General features: G+C 45.0%; 1 protein-coding gene and 1 pseudogene across 1 annotated transcript; both read left to right on the top strand.

Annotated features, from left to right (window-relative positions):
• Positions 1 to 2,789, top strand: part of LOC115173176 (mucin-2 pseudogene) — a 41,744-nt pseudogene extending 38,955 nt beyond the window's left edge.
• A 745-nt stretch (positions 2,790 to 3,534) lies between these two features.
• Positions 3,535 to 5,966, top strand: LOC115173175 (mucin-5AC-like). Its single transcript, XM_029731101.1, has 2 exons — positions 3,535 to 5,757; positions 5,895 to 5,966. The coding sequence occupies exons 1-2, from the start codon at positions 3,964 to 3,966 to the stop codon at positions 5,964 to 5,966; spliced, it is 1,866 nt and encodes a 621-aa protein (XP_029586961.1). The 5' UTR covers positions 3,535 to 3,963.
• Positions 5,967 to 14,290: the final 8,324 nt, after the last annotated feature.

Here is a 14,290-nt window from a genome sequence, read left to right as displayed (position 1 = left end):
ATAGAACAATGACTAACAAACCCTGGACTAATAAATCAAATACCCCCTCTACCTAAACACATACACAAAACACACCCTGAACCACATAAAACAAACACCCCCTGTCACGTCCTGACCAAACTACAATAACAAATAACCCCTATACTGGTCAGGACGTGACAGGATGCAGTAATAGGCTGATTTCTTATGGGGAAAAATGCAATGCTAATCTGGATTTTACTGTGTAATTTCACTAAGGTGTATAAATCCATGTTCACTGCAGTTAAAGTGACTATTGTGAAGTTATTCACACCCTTGCAACGTTTTCACATTTTGTTTCCTTACTTTTTACATTATTCTTCACATGCTACTTTTATTCACTGAGATATCTTGAATGAATAATTATTCACACCTCTTGATCTGGCACACCTAAATGAGTTCAAGTGTATAAATTTGCTTAAAAAGTTGTAGATTAAGTTGTAAAGTGTTCACCGTTGCACATTAACAGTGGTTTATGACCTGTCAATAAAATGTAGATTTTTCTTTCTATTCAGAAAACAACTGCATCAACTGAGTCCAAAATGAAGACACAGAAACTGACAGCTACTTTTTTTTACCATGGGTATGTAGTACACTGAATTTCATTCTGTGTTTATGTTTCTAACTCATTTTTACTATTTGCTAACTAACTTCATGCCAACTCGTGAATTAATCCTGAATCAAAATATTAACAACCAAAAAGGCTAGATGGTGACAGAATAGACCATGTACATTTAGATAATGTAATTAGAATAATGAGCAATGATGTACATGTTGTATGCATATGATGTTACAATGCTTATGATTTTTCTAAATATGTTTATTTTGACATTTCGTGGGGGCAATTTTACATTTTGCCTAGTCTACTGTCAAATGTCTCCCCTCGATTTAAATCCGTTTCCAAAATATAAAAAAGGAAAATGACTAAATTGTAAGCGGTAAACATTATCACACTGCTGTAACCTCTATTACTTAAATTATATTACCACACTACTGTAATGAAAAATGTACCATCTTTTCAACAACAAAAAAATACAACTCAAGTGTGGTAATCTCAATAAGGTATTATAGGTAATATTATTACCAATCAAGGGAATAATTGTATTTAATTTATGAAGCTATAAATTATAACTATATATTGTACATAATAAAAATGTCAAACTGCACCATGGTGATGAAGGGAAATCTTGGAAATGTTGATATTGTGCGCAATAAACATATTAACCATTCATCTCATAAACCACAGTGTTTTTATGCTGGAATATCCATGGAGTTCTGACCACAACTGCAGTTTACAAAACCGAAGCTCCTACGACAACAACTGCAGATCCTACGACAACCCCTGTAGCTCCTACGACAACCCCTGTAGCTCCTATGACAACCCCTGTAGCTCCTATGACAACCCCTGTAGCTCCTATGACAACCCCTGTGGCTCCTATGACAACCCCTGTAGCTCCTATGACAACCCCTGTAGCTCCTACGACAACCCCTGTAGCTCCTACGACAACCCCTGTAGCTCCTACGACAACCACAGTAGCTCCTACGACAACCACAGTAGCTCCTACGACAAGCACAGTAGCTCCTACGACAACCAATGCAGATTCCACTACACGAACTGAAGCTCCTATGACCACTACAACTTCAGCACCTACTTCGACAACCACTGCAGCAACTACAACAACTGAAGCTCCTACTTCTTCTATAACTGAAGCACCTACTACGACAACTACAAATGTAGGTCCTACGACGACAACTGCAGCTCCTATTACAACAACTGTATATCCTATGACCACAACAGAAGCACCTACAATGACAACTGAAGCTCCATCGACAACCACAACACCTACTACGACGATTACAACAGCAGCACCTATAACAACAACTGTAGCTTCTACAACAACTATATATCCTATTACCACTACAAATGTAGCTCTTACGACCACTACAACTGCAGCACCTATTTCGACAACCACTGCAGCTTCAACAACTCTAGCTTTTTCAACAACAACTGTAGCTCCTATGACTACTACAAATGCAGCTCCTATGACAACCACAACTGCAGATCCAATTACAACACCTTTAGATCATACGACCACTACAACAGAAGCACCTACAACGTCAACTGAAGCTCCTACGACAACCACAACAACAGCACCTACAATAACAACTGTAGCTTCTACGACAAGAAATATATCCCCAACCACTACAACGCCAGCAGCTACTTCGACAATCACTTCAGCTCCTACTACAACAACTGTAGTACCACAAGTGCAGCACCTAACCACAAGTGCAGCACCTATTACGACAATTGCATCTGAAGCTCCTACGACAACCACAACTAAAGAACCTACTACGACAACTACAACTGCAGCACCTACGACGACAACTACAAATACAGCTCCTACAACAACCACAACTGCAGCACCAACAACGACAACCGTAGCTCCTACAACTGCAGCACCTACTTCGACAACCACTGCAGCACCTGCTACAACTACAATTGAAGCTCCTACAACAACAACTGTAGCGCCTATGACCACTACAACTGCAACACCTACTTCAACAACCACTGCAGCTCCTACAACCACTACACCAGCAGCACCTACTACGACAACTAAACCTGTAGCACCTGCTACGACAACTACACTTGCAGCACCTATTACGACAACTACAAATGCATCACCTACTACAACCACTGCAACTGCAGCACCTACAAGAACAACTGTAGCTCCTTCGACAACATCTGTAGCTCCTGCGACTTCTACAACTGAAGCACCTACTACGACAACAACTAATGCAGCTGCTACGACAACTACAAATGCAGTTCCTACGACAACCACAACTGCAGTTCCTACTACAACAATTTTAGATCCTACGACCACAACAACGGAAGCACCTACAACGACAACTGAAGCTCCCACGACAACCACAACAGCAGCACCTACAACAACTGTAGCTTCTACGACAACTACATATTCTACTACCACAATGACAACTGTAGCTCCTACAACAACTACAACACCTACTACAACAACAACTGTAGCTACTAGGACCACTACAACTGCAGCACCTAATTCGACAACCACTGCAGCTTCTACTACAACAACTGTAGCTCCTACGACTTCTATAACTGAAGCACCTTCTACGACAACTACAAATGCAGCTCCTACGACAACGACAACTGCAGCTCCTATTACAACAACTGTATATCCTATGACCACAACAGAAGCACCTAGAACGACAACTGAAGCTCCATCGACAACCACAACACCTACTACGACCATTACAACAGCAGTACCTACTACTACAATGACAACTGTAGCTCCTACAACAACTACAACACCTACTACAACCACTGCAACACCTACAGCAGCAACTGTAGCTCCTACAACCACTACAACTGCAGCACCTACGACAACCACAACTGCAGCTCCTATTACAACACCTTTAGATCCTACGACCACTACAACAGAAACACCTACAACGACAACTGAAGCTCCTACGACAACCACAACAGCAGCACCTACAACAACAACTGTAGCTTCTACGACAACAAATATATCCCCAACCACTACAACGTCAGCAGCTACTGCGACAATCACTTCAGCTCCTACTACAACAACTGTAGCTCGTACAACCACTACGACTGCAGCACATACAACTGCAACTGAAGCTCCTACGATAACCACAAGTGCAGCACCTATTACGACCATTACAACTGAAGCTCCTACGACAACCACAACAAAATAACCTACTACGACAACTACAACATCTACAACTGCAGCACCTACGACGACAACTACAAATGCAGCTCCTACAACAACCACAACTGCAGCACCAACAACGACAACCGTAGCTCCTACAACTGCAGCACCTACTTTGACAACCACTGCAGCACCTGCTACAACTACAATTGAAGCTCCTACAACAACAACTGTAGCTCCTATGACCACTACAACTGCAACACCTACTTCAACAACCACTGCAGCTCCTACAACCACTACACCAGCAGCACCTACTACGACAACTACACCTGCAGCACCTGCTACGACAACTACACTTGCAGCACCTATTACGACAACTACAAATGCATCACCTACTACAACCACTGCAACTGCAGCACCTGCAAGAACAACTGTAGCTCCTTCGACAACATCTGTAGCTCCTGCGACTTCTACAACTGAAGCACCTACTATGACAACAACTAATGCAGCTGCTACAACAACTACAAATGCAGTTCCTAAGACAACCATAACTGCAGTTCCTGCTACAACCATAACTGCAGTTCCTACTACAACAATTTTAGATCCTACGACCACAACAACAGAAACACCTACAATGACAACTGAAGCTCCTACAACAACCACAACAGCAGTACCTACAACAAGAACTGTAGCTTCTACGACAACTACATATTCTACTACCACAATGACAACTGTAGCTCCTACAACAACTACAACACCTACTACAACAACAACTGTAGCTACTAGGACCACTACAGCTGCAGCACCTAATTCGACAACCACTGCAGCTTCTACTACAACAACTGTAGCTCCTACGACTTCTATAACTGAAGCACCTTCTACGACAACTACAAATGCAGCTCCTACGACAACGACAAATGCAGCTCCTATTACAACAACTGTATATCCTATGACCACAACAGAAGCACCTACAACGACAACTGAAGCTCCATCGACAACCACAACACCTACTACGACCATTACAACAGCAGCACTTGCTACTACAATGACAACTGCAGCTCCTACAACAACTACAACACCTACTACAACCACTGCAACACCTACAGCAGCAACTGTAGCTCCTATGACCACTACAACTGCAGCACCTACGACAACCACAACTGAAGCTCCATCGACAACCACAACACCTACTACGACCATTACAACAGCAGCACCTACTTCTACAATGACAACTGTAGCTCCTACGACCACTAAAACTGCAGCTCCTATTACAACACCTTTAGATCCCACAACCACTACAACAGAAGCACCTACGACAACTGAAGCTCCTACGACAACAACAACTGTAGCTTCTACGACAACAAATATATCCCCAACCACGACAACGTCAGCAGCTACTTCGACAATCACTTCAGCTCCTACTACAACAACTGTAGCTCTTACAACCACTACGACTGCAGCACATACTACAACTACAGCACCTACTATGACCACTTCAACTGCAGCACCTGCAAGAACAACTGAAGCTCCTTCGACAACTGTAGCTCCTACGACCACTACAATTGCAGCACCTACTACGACAACTACATCTGCAGCACCTGCTACGACAACTACATCTGCAGCACCTGCTACAACTACAACTGCAGCACCTACTACGACAACCACTCCAGCTTCCACTACAACAACTGTTGCTCCTTCGACAACAACTGCAGCTCCTACGACTTCTAAAACTGAAGCACTTACTACGAGAACTACAAATGCAGCTCCTAAGACAACCACAGCTCCTACTACAACAACTGTAGATCCTACGACCACAACAGAAGCACCTACAATAACAACTGAAGCTCCTATGACAACAAATATAGCTCCTATCACTACAACGTCAGCAGTTACTTCGACAATCACACCTCCTACCTTGTTGCTGACCACTCCTTTCAATACCACAAGTGATGGAGGTTTTCCTGGCTGGGCTCTGGCCATTATCATCCCTTGTGGCATCGCTATCATTCTGGTACCCCTGTGGATCCTGCTATGTGTACGTATAAGCTTGTGTTCACTTGTGTACTGTGTATACTGTTTACATATTTTAGAGTATTTAATCAAAAAATATGCTAAATCTCTGCAATGTTTTGATTTTACATGTGAATCATACTTCTCCATCTTGTTTTGCAGTGCATTTTATGTGGTGGATGTGCAGCTATAAGGAGACGCTGGCACAGACGCAGATCTTACAATGTACAGTAAACCAGAAGAAACGGTCTCTTCTGAGGTGACAACGCTAACATCTGTGGCCAATTGTAATCACAAGAACAGCCAATCCTCTATATCTGCTAATCACGGGACTTTAATGCATGGAAAATCACTTGACTACATAGCATTGCATCTGAGAAGATCAAGTGAAAATTGATAATAGGCTTAAAGGGCCACATGTTTTTTGTTCAATGTACTACTTTTTATATTATGCATCTGAATGTTAATCAAAGTTACAGCTGAGCTGAACAAAGTATGTTTATATATTTATTAGTTATGTCATTTGTGGTTTCAAGCTGTGCTGTCCACTGACTAAAACGGTTATCATTTACTTATTTAATGTATAATAAGCTTCATTCCAATATTTATTTTTTGTTTGTTATTTCCTCTCTTGATTAACTATGAACTAATTTATTTTAAACTGCAATACAGTACTTGTTTCTTCAACTTACAGTTTGACAAATGTAATGAAAATACAAACCAGTATTATTTGATGTAAAGGTTTGACTGCAGGGTGATTATAGACAGCACATCTACACAACAAAAGTAGTTAAAATTGTCCAACCTGGCACCTTAATCTATGCAAACCTTATTAAACACCCAGTTCAGTCAACAAATGTGATTTTCTTATGTTTTGTATTCAGTGCCCTCAGAATGTATTCACACCAATTGTGTTACAGCCTGAATTTGAAATGGATTAAATTGAGATTTTGTGACAATGGCCTACACATAATACCCCATACTGTCAAAGTGGTATTATGTTTTTATAATTTTTTACAAATTAATTTAAAAAGTAAATCAGTTTTCAACCCCTTTGTTGTGGCAAGCTTACATAAGTTCACATAATACGTTCCATGGACACACTGTTCAAAAATTGTATTTAACACGATATTGGAATGACTTCCTCATCTCTCTACAACCACAAACACCAGGGAGGTTTTCCAATGCCTCGCAAAGAAGGGCACTTATTGGTTGATGGGTTAAAGAAAAAAACATACATTGAATAGCCCTTTGAGCATGGTTAAGTTATGAATTACACTTTATGTGGTGTATCAATGCACCCAGTCACTACCAAGATACTGTCGTCCTTCCTAACTCAGTTGCTAAAGTGGAAGGAAACCGCTCAAGAATTTCACCATGAGGCCAATGGTGACTTTAAAACAGTTACAACGTTTAATGGCTGTGATAGGAGAACATTTAGGGTGGACCAACAACATTGCAGTTATTCCACAATACTAACTAAACTGACAGAGTGTCAAGAAGGATGCCTGTAGAAAATGCAGCAAAGAAATTCACTTTTTTTGTGCTAAATACAAGATGTGTTTGGGGCAAATCCAATACAACACATTGTGTCAAGGACTAAAATGGAATGTAGTTAAGCATAGGTAACATCCTAGAGGAAAACCTGGTTCAGTCTGCTTTCCACCAGACATCTCTTGGTGTCCTTCACACATACATATACTGTACATATACATACAGTTGAAGTTGGACGTTTACATACACCTTATCCAAATACATTTAAACTGTTTTTCACAATTCCTGACATTTAATCCTAGTAAAAATTCCCTGTCTTAGGTCAGTTAGGATCATCACTTTATTTTAAGAATGTGAAATGTCAGAATAATAGTAGAGAGAATGATTTATTTCAGCTTTTATTTCTTTCATCACATTCCCAGTGGGTCAGAAGTTTACATACACTCAATTAGTATTTGGTAGGATTGCCTTTAAATTGTTTAACTTGGGTCAAACGTTTCATGTAGCCTTCCACAAGCTTCCCACAATAAATTGGGTGATTTTTGGCCCATTCCTCCTGACAGAGCTGGTGTAACTGAGTCAGGTTTGTAGGCCTCCTTGCTCGCACACACTTTTTCAGTTCTGCCCACAGATTTTCTATAGGATTGAGTACAGGGCTTTGTGATGACCCCTCCAATACCTTGACTTTGTTGTCCTTAAGCCATTTTGCCACAACTTTGGAAGTATGCTTGGGGTCATTGTCCATTTGGAAGACCCATTTATGACCAAGCTTTAACTTCCTGACTGATGTCTGGAAATGTTGCTTCAATATAGCCACATAATTTTATTTCCTCATGATGCCATCTATTTTGTGAAGTGCACCAGTCCCTCCTGCAGCAAAGCACCCCCACAACATGATGCTGCCACCCCCGTGCTTCACGGTTGGGATGGTGTTCTTCGGCTTGCAAGCCTCCCCCTTTTTCCTCCAAACATAACGGTGGTCATTATGGCCAAACAGTTCTATTGTTGTTTCATCAGACCAGAGGACATTTCTCCAAAAAGTACAATCTTTGTCGCCACGTGCAGTTGCAAACCGTAGTCTGGCTTCTTTATGGCGGTTTTGGAGCAGTGGCTTCTTCCTTGCTGAGAGTCTTTTCAGGTTATGTTGAGGTAGGACTCGTTTTACTGTGGATATAGATACTTTTGTACCTGTTTCCTCCAGCATCTTAACAAGGTCATTTGCTGTTGTTTTGGGATTGATTTGCACTTTTCGCGCCAAAGTACGTTCATCTCCAGGAGACAAAACGCCCACTTCCAGAGTGGTGTGATGGCTGCGTGGTCCCATGGTGTTTATGCTTGCGTACTATTGTTTGTACAGATGAATGTGGTACCTTCAGGTATTTGGAAATTGCTCCCAATGATGAACCAGACATGTGGAGCTCTAAGCATTTTTTTTAGGTCTTTGCTGATTTCTTTTGATTTTCCCATGATGTCAAGCAAAGAGTTTGAAGGTAGGCCTTGAAATACATCCACAGGTACACCTCCAATTGACTCAAATTATGTCAATTAGCCTATCAGAAGCTTCTAAAGCCATGACATAATTTTCTGGAATTTTCCAAGCTGTTAAAAGGCACAAACAACTTAGTGTATGTAAACTTCTGACCCACTGGAATTGTGAGGTAGTGAATTATAAGTTAAATAATCTGTCTGTAAACAGTTTTTGGAAAAACGATTTCTGTCATGCACAAAGTAGATGTCCTAACCGACTTGCCAAAACTATAGTTTGTTACCAAGAAATTTGTGGAGTGGTTGAAAAATGAGTTTTAATGACTCTAACCTAAGTGTAAACTTCTGACTTCAGCTGCATATAAACTCAGCAAAAAAAGAAACGTCCCTTTTTCGGGACCCTGTCCCTTTTTCGGGACCCTTCACAGATCTTCATTGTAAAGGGTTTAAACACTGTTTCCCATGCTTGTTCAATGAACCATAAACAATTAATGAACATGCACCTGTGGAACAGTTGTTAAGACACTAACAGCTTACAGACGGTAGGCAATTAAGGTCACAGTTATGACAACTAAGGACACTAAAGATGCCTTTCTACTGACTCTGAAAAACACCAAAATAAAGATGCCCAGGGTCCCTGCTCATCTGTGTGAACGTGCCTTAGGCAAGCTGCAAGGAGGCATGAGGACTGCAGATGTGGCCAGGGCAATAAATTGCAAGGTCCGTAATGTGAGACGCCTAAAACAGCACTACAGGGAGACAGGACGGACAGCTGATTGTCCTCTGCCACTGTGAGGACAATCACACCTGCGGGACAAGTACAGCATGGCAACAACAACTGCCCGAGTTACACCAGGAACGCACAATCCCTCCATCAGTGCTCAGACTGTCCGCAATAGTTTGAGAGAGGCTGGACTGAGGGCTTTGTAGACCTGTTGTAAGGCAGGTCCTCACCAGACATCACCGGCAACAACGTCGCGTATGGGCACAAACCCACCGTCGCTGGACCAGACAGGACTGGCAAAAAGTGCTCTTCACTGACGAGTCGCGGTTTTGTCTCACCAGGGGTGATGGTCGGATTCGTGTTTATCGTCGAAGGAATGAGCGTTACACCGAGACCTGTATCGATTTGGAGGTGGAGGGTCCATCATGGTCTGGAGTGGAGGGTCCGTCATGTTCTGGAGTGGTGTGTCACAGCATCATCGGACTGAGTGTATTGTCACTGAAGGCAATCTCAACGCTGTGCGTTACAGGGAAGACGTCCTCCTCCCTCATGTGGTACCCTTCCTGCAAGCTCATCCTGACATGACCCTCCAGCATGACAATGCCACTGCTCGTTCTGTGCGTGATTTCCTGCAAGACAGGAATGTCAGTGTTCTGCCATGGCCAGCGAAGAGCCCGGATCTCAATCCCATTGAGCACGTCTGGGACTTGTTGGATCGGAGGGTGAGGGCTAGGGCCATTCCCCCCAGAAATGTCCGGGAACTTGCAGGTGCCTTGGTGGAAGACTGGGGTAACATCTCACAGCAAGAACTGGCAAATCTGGTGCAGTCCATGAGGAGGAGATGCACTGCAGTACTTAATGCAGCTGGTGGCCACACAAGATACCGACTGTTCAATTTATGTTAGTCACATGTCTGTGGAACTTGTTCAGTTTATGTCTCAGTTGTTGAATCGTATGTTCATACAAATATTTACACATGTTAAGTTTGCTAGAAAATAAACAAAGTTGACAGTGAGAGGACATTTCTTTTTTTGCTGAGTTGATATATATATATATTAGTCTCAACGTCAACAGTGAAGAGACGACTCCTTGATGCTGACCTTCTAGGCAGAGTTCCTCTATCCAGTGTCTGTGTACTTTTGCCCATCGTTAATATTTGATTTTTATTGGCCAGTTTGAGATATGGCTTTTTCTTTGCAACTCTGCCTAGAAGGCCAGCATCCCGGAGTCACCTCTTCACTGTTGACATTGAGACTGGTGTTTTGCGGGTACAATTTATTGAAGCTGCCAATTGAGGACTTGTGAGGCGTCTTTTTCTCAAACTAGACACTCTAATGTACTTGTCCTCTTGCTCAGTTGTGCACCGGGGCCTCCCACTCTTCTTTCTATTCTGGTTAGGGCCAGTTTGCGCTGTTCTGTGAAGGGAGTAGTACACAGCGTTGAACGAGATCTTCAGTTTCTTGGCAGTTTCTCGCAGCCTTCATTTCTCAGAACAATAATAGACTGACGAGTTTCAGAATATAGTTCTTTGTTTCTGGCCATTTTGAGCCTGTAATCAAACCCACAAATGCTGACGCTCCAGATACTCAACTATTCTAAAGAAGGCCAGTTAAATTGCTTTTTTAATAGCACAACAGTTTTCAACTGTTAGCCTTTTAAAATGATAAACTTGATTTAGCTAACACAACGTGCCATTGGAACTGTCACGACCGTCAGTTGAAGTAGACCAAGGTGCAGCGTGGTTGTCACGATGCTAGGAGTCAGGCGCAGAGAGCAGAGGTAAGAAAAATTAGATGTATTTTTCTCTGGATTGACAACGGTCGATGCCAACACAACAGGCGTGATAGCACGGCCCCCACCTCAGTCTCGGACGCGTCCACTTCCACTATGAATGCCAAAGAGGGGTCCGGATGAGCCAGCACGGGAGCGTCGGTAAACAGCTCCTTCAGACGACTGAACGCTCTGTTCGCCTCTGCTGACCAGCGCAAGCGCACTGGACCCCCCTTCAGCAGTGAGGTAATGGGAGCAGCCACCTGACCAAAGCCCCGGATAAACCTCCGGTAGTAATTGGCATACCCTAAGAACCGCTGCACCTCCTTTACCGTAGTCGGAGTTGGCCAATTACGCACGGCTTTAACGCGGTCACACTCCATCACCACCCCCGAGGTGGAAATGCGATACCCCAGGAAGGAAACGGCTCGTTTGGAAAACACACATTTCTCAGCCTTAACGTACAGGTCATGCTCCAGCAGTCGCCCAAGCACCTTGCGCACCAGGGAGACATGCGCGGCCCGTGTGGCGGAATAGATCAGGATGTCATCAATATACACCACCACACCCTGCCCGTGCAGGTCCCTGAGAATCTCGTCGACAAAGGATTGAAATATGGCTGGAGCATTCTTTAACCCAAACGGCATGACGAGGTACGTTTAGCCCGATGTGGTACTAAACACGGTTTGCCACTCGTCTCCTCCCCGGATACGCACCAGATTGTACGCGCTCCTGAGATCCAGTTTCGTGAAGAAACACGCTCCGTGAAATGATTCCACCGCCGTAGCGATGAGAGGTAGCGGGTAACTAAACCCTACTCTGATGGAATTTAGACCTCAATAATCAATGCACGGATGCAGACCTCCATCCTTTTTCTTCACAAAAAAGAAACTCGAGGAGACGGGTGACATGGAGGGCTGAATGTACCCCTGTCTCAGAGATTCCGTGACGTATGTCTCCATAGCCAGCGTTTCCTCTTGGGACAATGGGTACACGTGACTCCTGGGAAGTGTAGCGTTTACCTGGAGGTTTATCACGCAATCCCCTCGTCGATGAGCTGGTAATCGGGTCGCCCTCTTTTTACAGAAGGCGATAGCCAAATCGGCATATTCAGAGGGAATGCGTACAGTGGAAACCTGGTCTGGACTCTCCACCGTCGTCGCACCGATGGAAACTCCTTTACACCTGCCTGAACACTCCTCTGACCACCCTCTGAGAGCCCCCTGTTTCCATGAAATATCAGGATTGTGATTGGCCAGCCAGGGAATCCCCAGCACCACCGGAAACGCAGGCGAATCAATGAGGAAGAGACTAATCCGTTCCCCATGATCCCCCTGCATTACCATGTCCAGTGGCACCGTGGCCTCCCTGACCAGCCCTGACCCTAATGGTCGGCTATCTAAGGAGTGCACGGGGAAAGGTTGGTCCAATGACACCAGGGGAATCCCTAGCCTTAACGCGAGCCCACGATCCATAAACTTTCCAGCTGCGCCTGAATCGACTAGCGCCTTATGCTGGAAAGAGGGAGAAAACTTAGGGAAAGTTACAAGTACAAACATATGACCAACAGGGAGCTCTGGGTGAGGTTGGTGCTTACTCACCTGGGGTGAACGAGGAGTGCTCTGCCTGCCATCCCGATTCCCAGAGGAGCTCCTCCAGCACCGGTCGGCAGTGTGTCCTCTCCGACCACACCGGGTACAGGAGGAGCCTCCTCCTCCGGTTCCCCTCGATGCGGCCCCCCCTAGCTCCATAGGGATGGGAGCTGGAGGGCCTGGAGGTGGAACCAACAGGGCCCGGTCTGGACGCCCACGGGCACCCAGCAGGTTGTCGAGACGAATGGACATGTTGATAAGTTCATCCAGGGAGAGGGTAGTGTCCCGACAGGCTAGCTCCCGGCGGATGTCCTCCCGGAGGCTACACCGATAGTGGTCCATCAGGGCCCTGTCGTTCCACCCCGCTCCAGCAGCCAAGGTCCAGAGCAAAGTCCTGTGCGCTCCTCGTCTCCTGCCGCAGGTGGAACAGCCGTTCACCCGCCGCCCGGCCTTCTGGTGGGTGGTCGAACACGGCCCGGAAATGGCGGGTGAACTTGGGGTAGTGATCCCTTGCCGAGTCTGGGCCATACCACCCTGCGTTGGCCCACTCCAGGGCACGACCCGTTAAGCAGGAGACGAGGACGCTCACGCTCTCCTCTCCCGAGGGAGTCGGACAAACGGTAGCCAGCTCCAACTCCAGCTGCAGCAGGAACCCCTGGCACCCAGCCGCCGCTCCATCGTACTCCCTGGGGAGAGCCAGGCGTAGGGCCCCGGGTCCAGACGCCGGAGGAGGGGTAGCAGGTGGAGGGGGAAGAGGTGCTGGGGATGCGGTAGGGAGGCCACTCCTCTCCCATCGGTCCATCCTCTCCATCATCTGATCCATCGCTGAACCGATCCGGTGGAGAATGCTAGTATGATGGAGGACCCTTTCCTCCATCGATGGGAGAGGAGGTAAGAAAAATGTGATTTATTTTTCTCTGGATTGACAACGGTCGACGCCAACACAACAGGCGTGAGAACTACGTGCCCAACCCATACATAACGGGTCCACAGAATGGAAAGAAAAATAAAACAAGCAGATCGCCAGCACATCCAAAAAAACACACTGACGAAAATAATCCCGCACAAACCTGGGCGGGCTAAACAGGCTTAAATAACCACAAATCAAGAACACAAATAAGGAACAGGTGCAAACAATAAGACGTCCAACCGAAAAGGAAAAAGGGATCAGCGGCGGCTAGTAGGCCGGCGACGATGACCGCCGAGCGCCGCCCGAGCAGGCAGGGGAGCCACCTTCGGTGGGATTCGTGACAGTGGTGAGCGTACATTTTCCTCTTTATTGAAATAACGCCAGCAAAACCAATAAACAATGCAAAACGACCGTGAAGCTTACAGGGCAAAGTGCAACAAACAAAGTTAACTACCCACAAGGACAGGTGGGAAAAAGGGCTACCTAAGTATGGCTCCCAATCAGCAACAACGAAGTACAGCTGTCCCTGATTGAGAGCCATACCAGGCCAAAACAAAGAAATACAAAACATAGAAAATAGAAC

This window comes from Salmo trutta, chromosome 34 (assembly GCF_901001165.1).
Source record: "Salmo trutta chromosome 34, fSalTru1.1, whole genome shotgun sequence".
NCBI lineage: Eukaryota > Metazoa > Chordata > Actinopteri > Salmoniformes > Salmonidae > Salmo > Salmo trutta.
This window is presented reverse-complemented; position numbering and strand designations above follow the sequence as displayed.

What these genes read in the sequence shown, in the direction of transcription:
- LOC115173175 (XM_029731101.1), top strand. Translation starts at nt 3,964, where the DNA reads ATGACCACTACAACTGCAACACCTACTTCAACAACCACTGCAGCTCCT. An exon ending in CCCTGTGGATCCTGCTATGT is followed by an intron (nt 5,758 to 5,894) that starts GTACGTATAAGC and finishes CTTGTTTTGCAG; the next exon opens with TGCATTTTATGTGGTGGATG.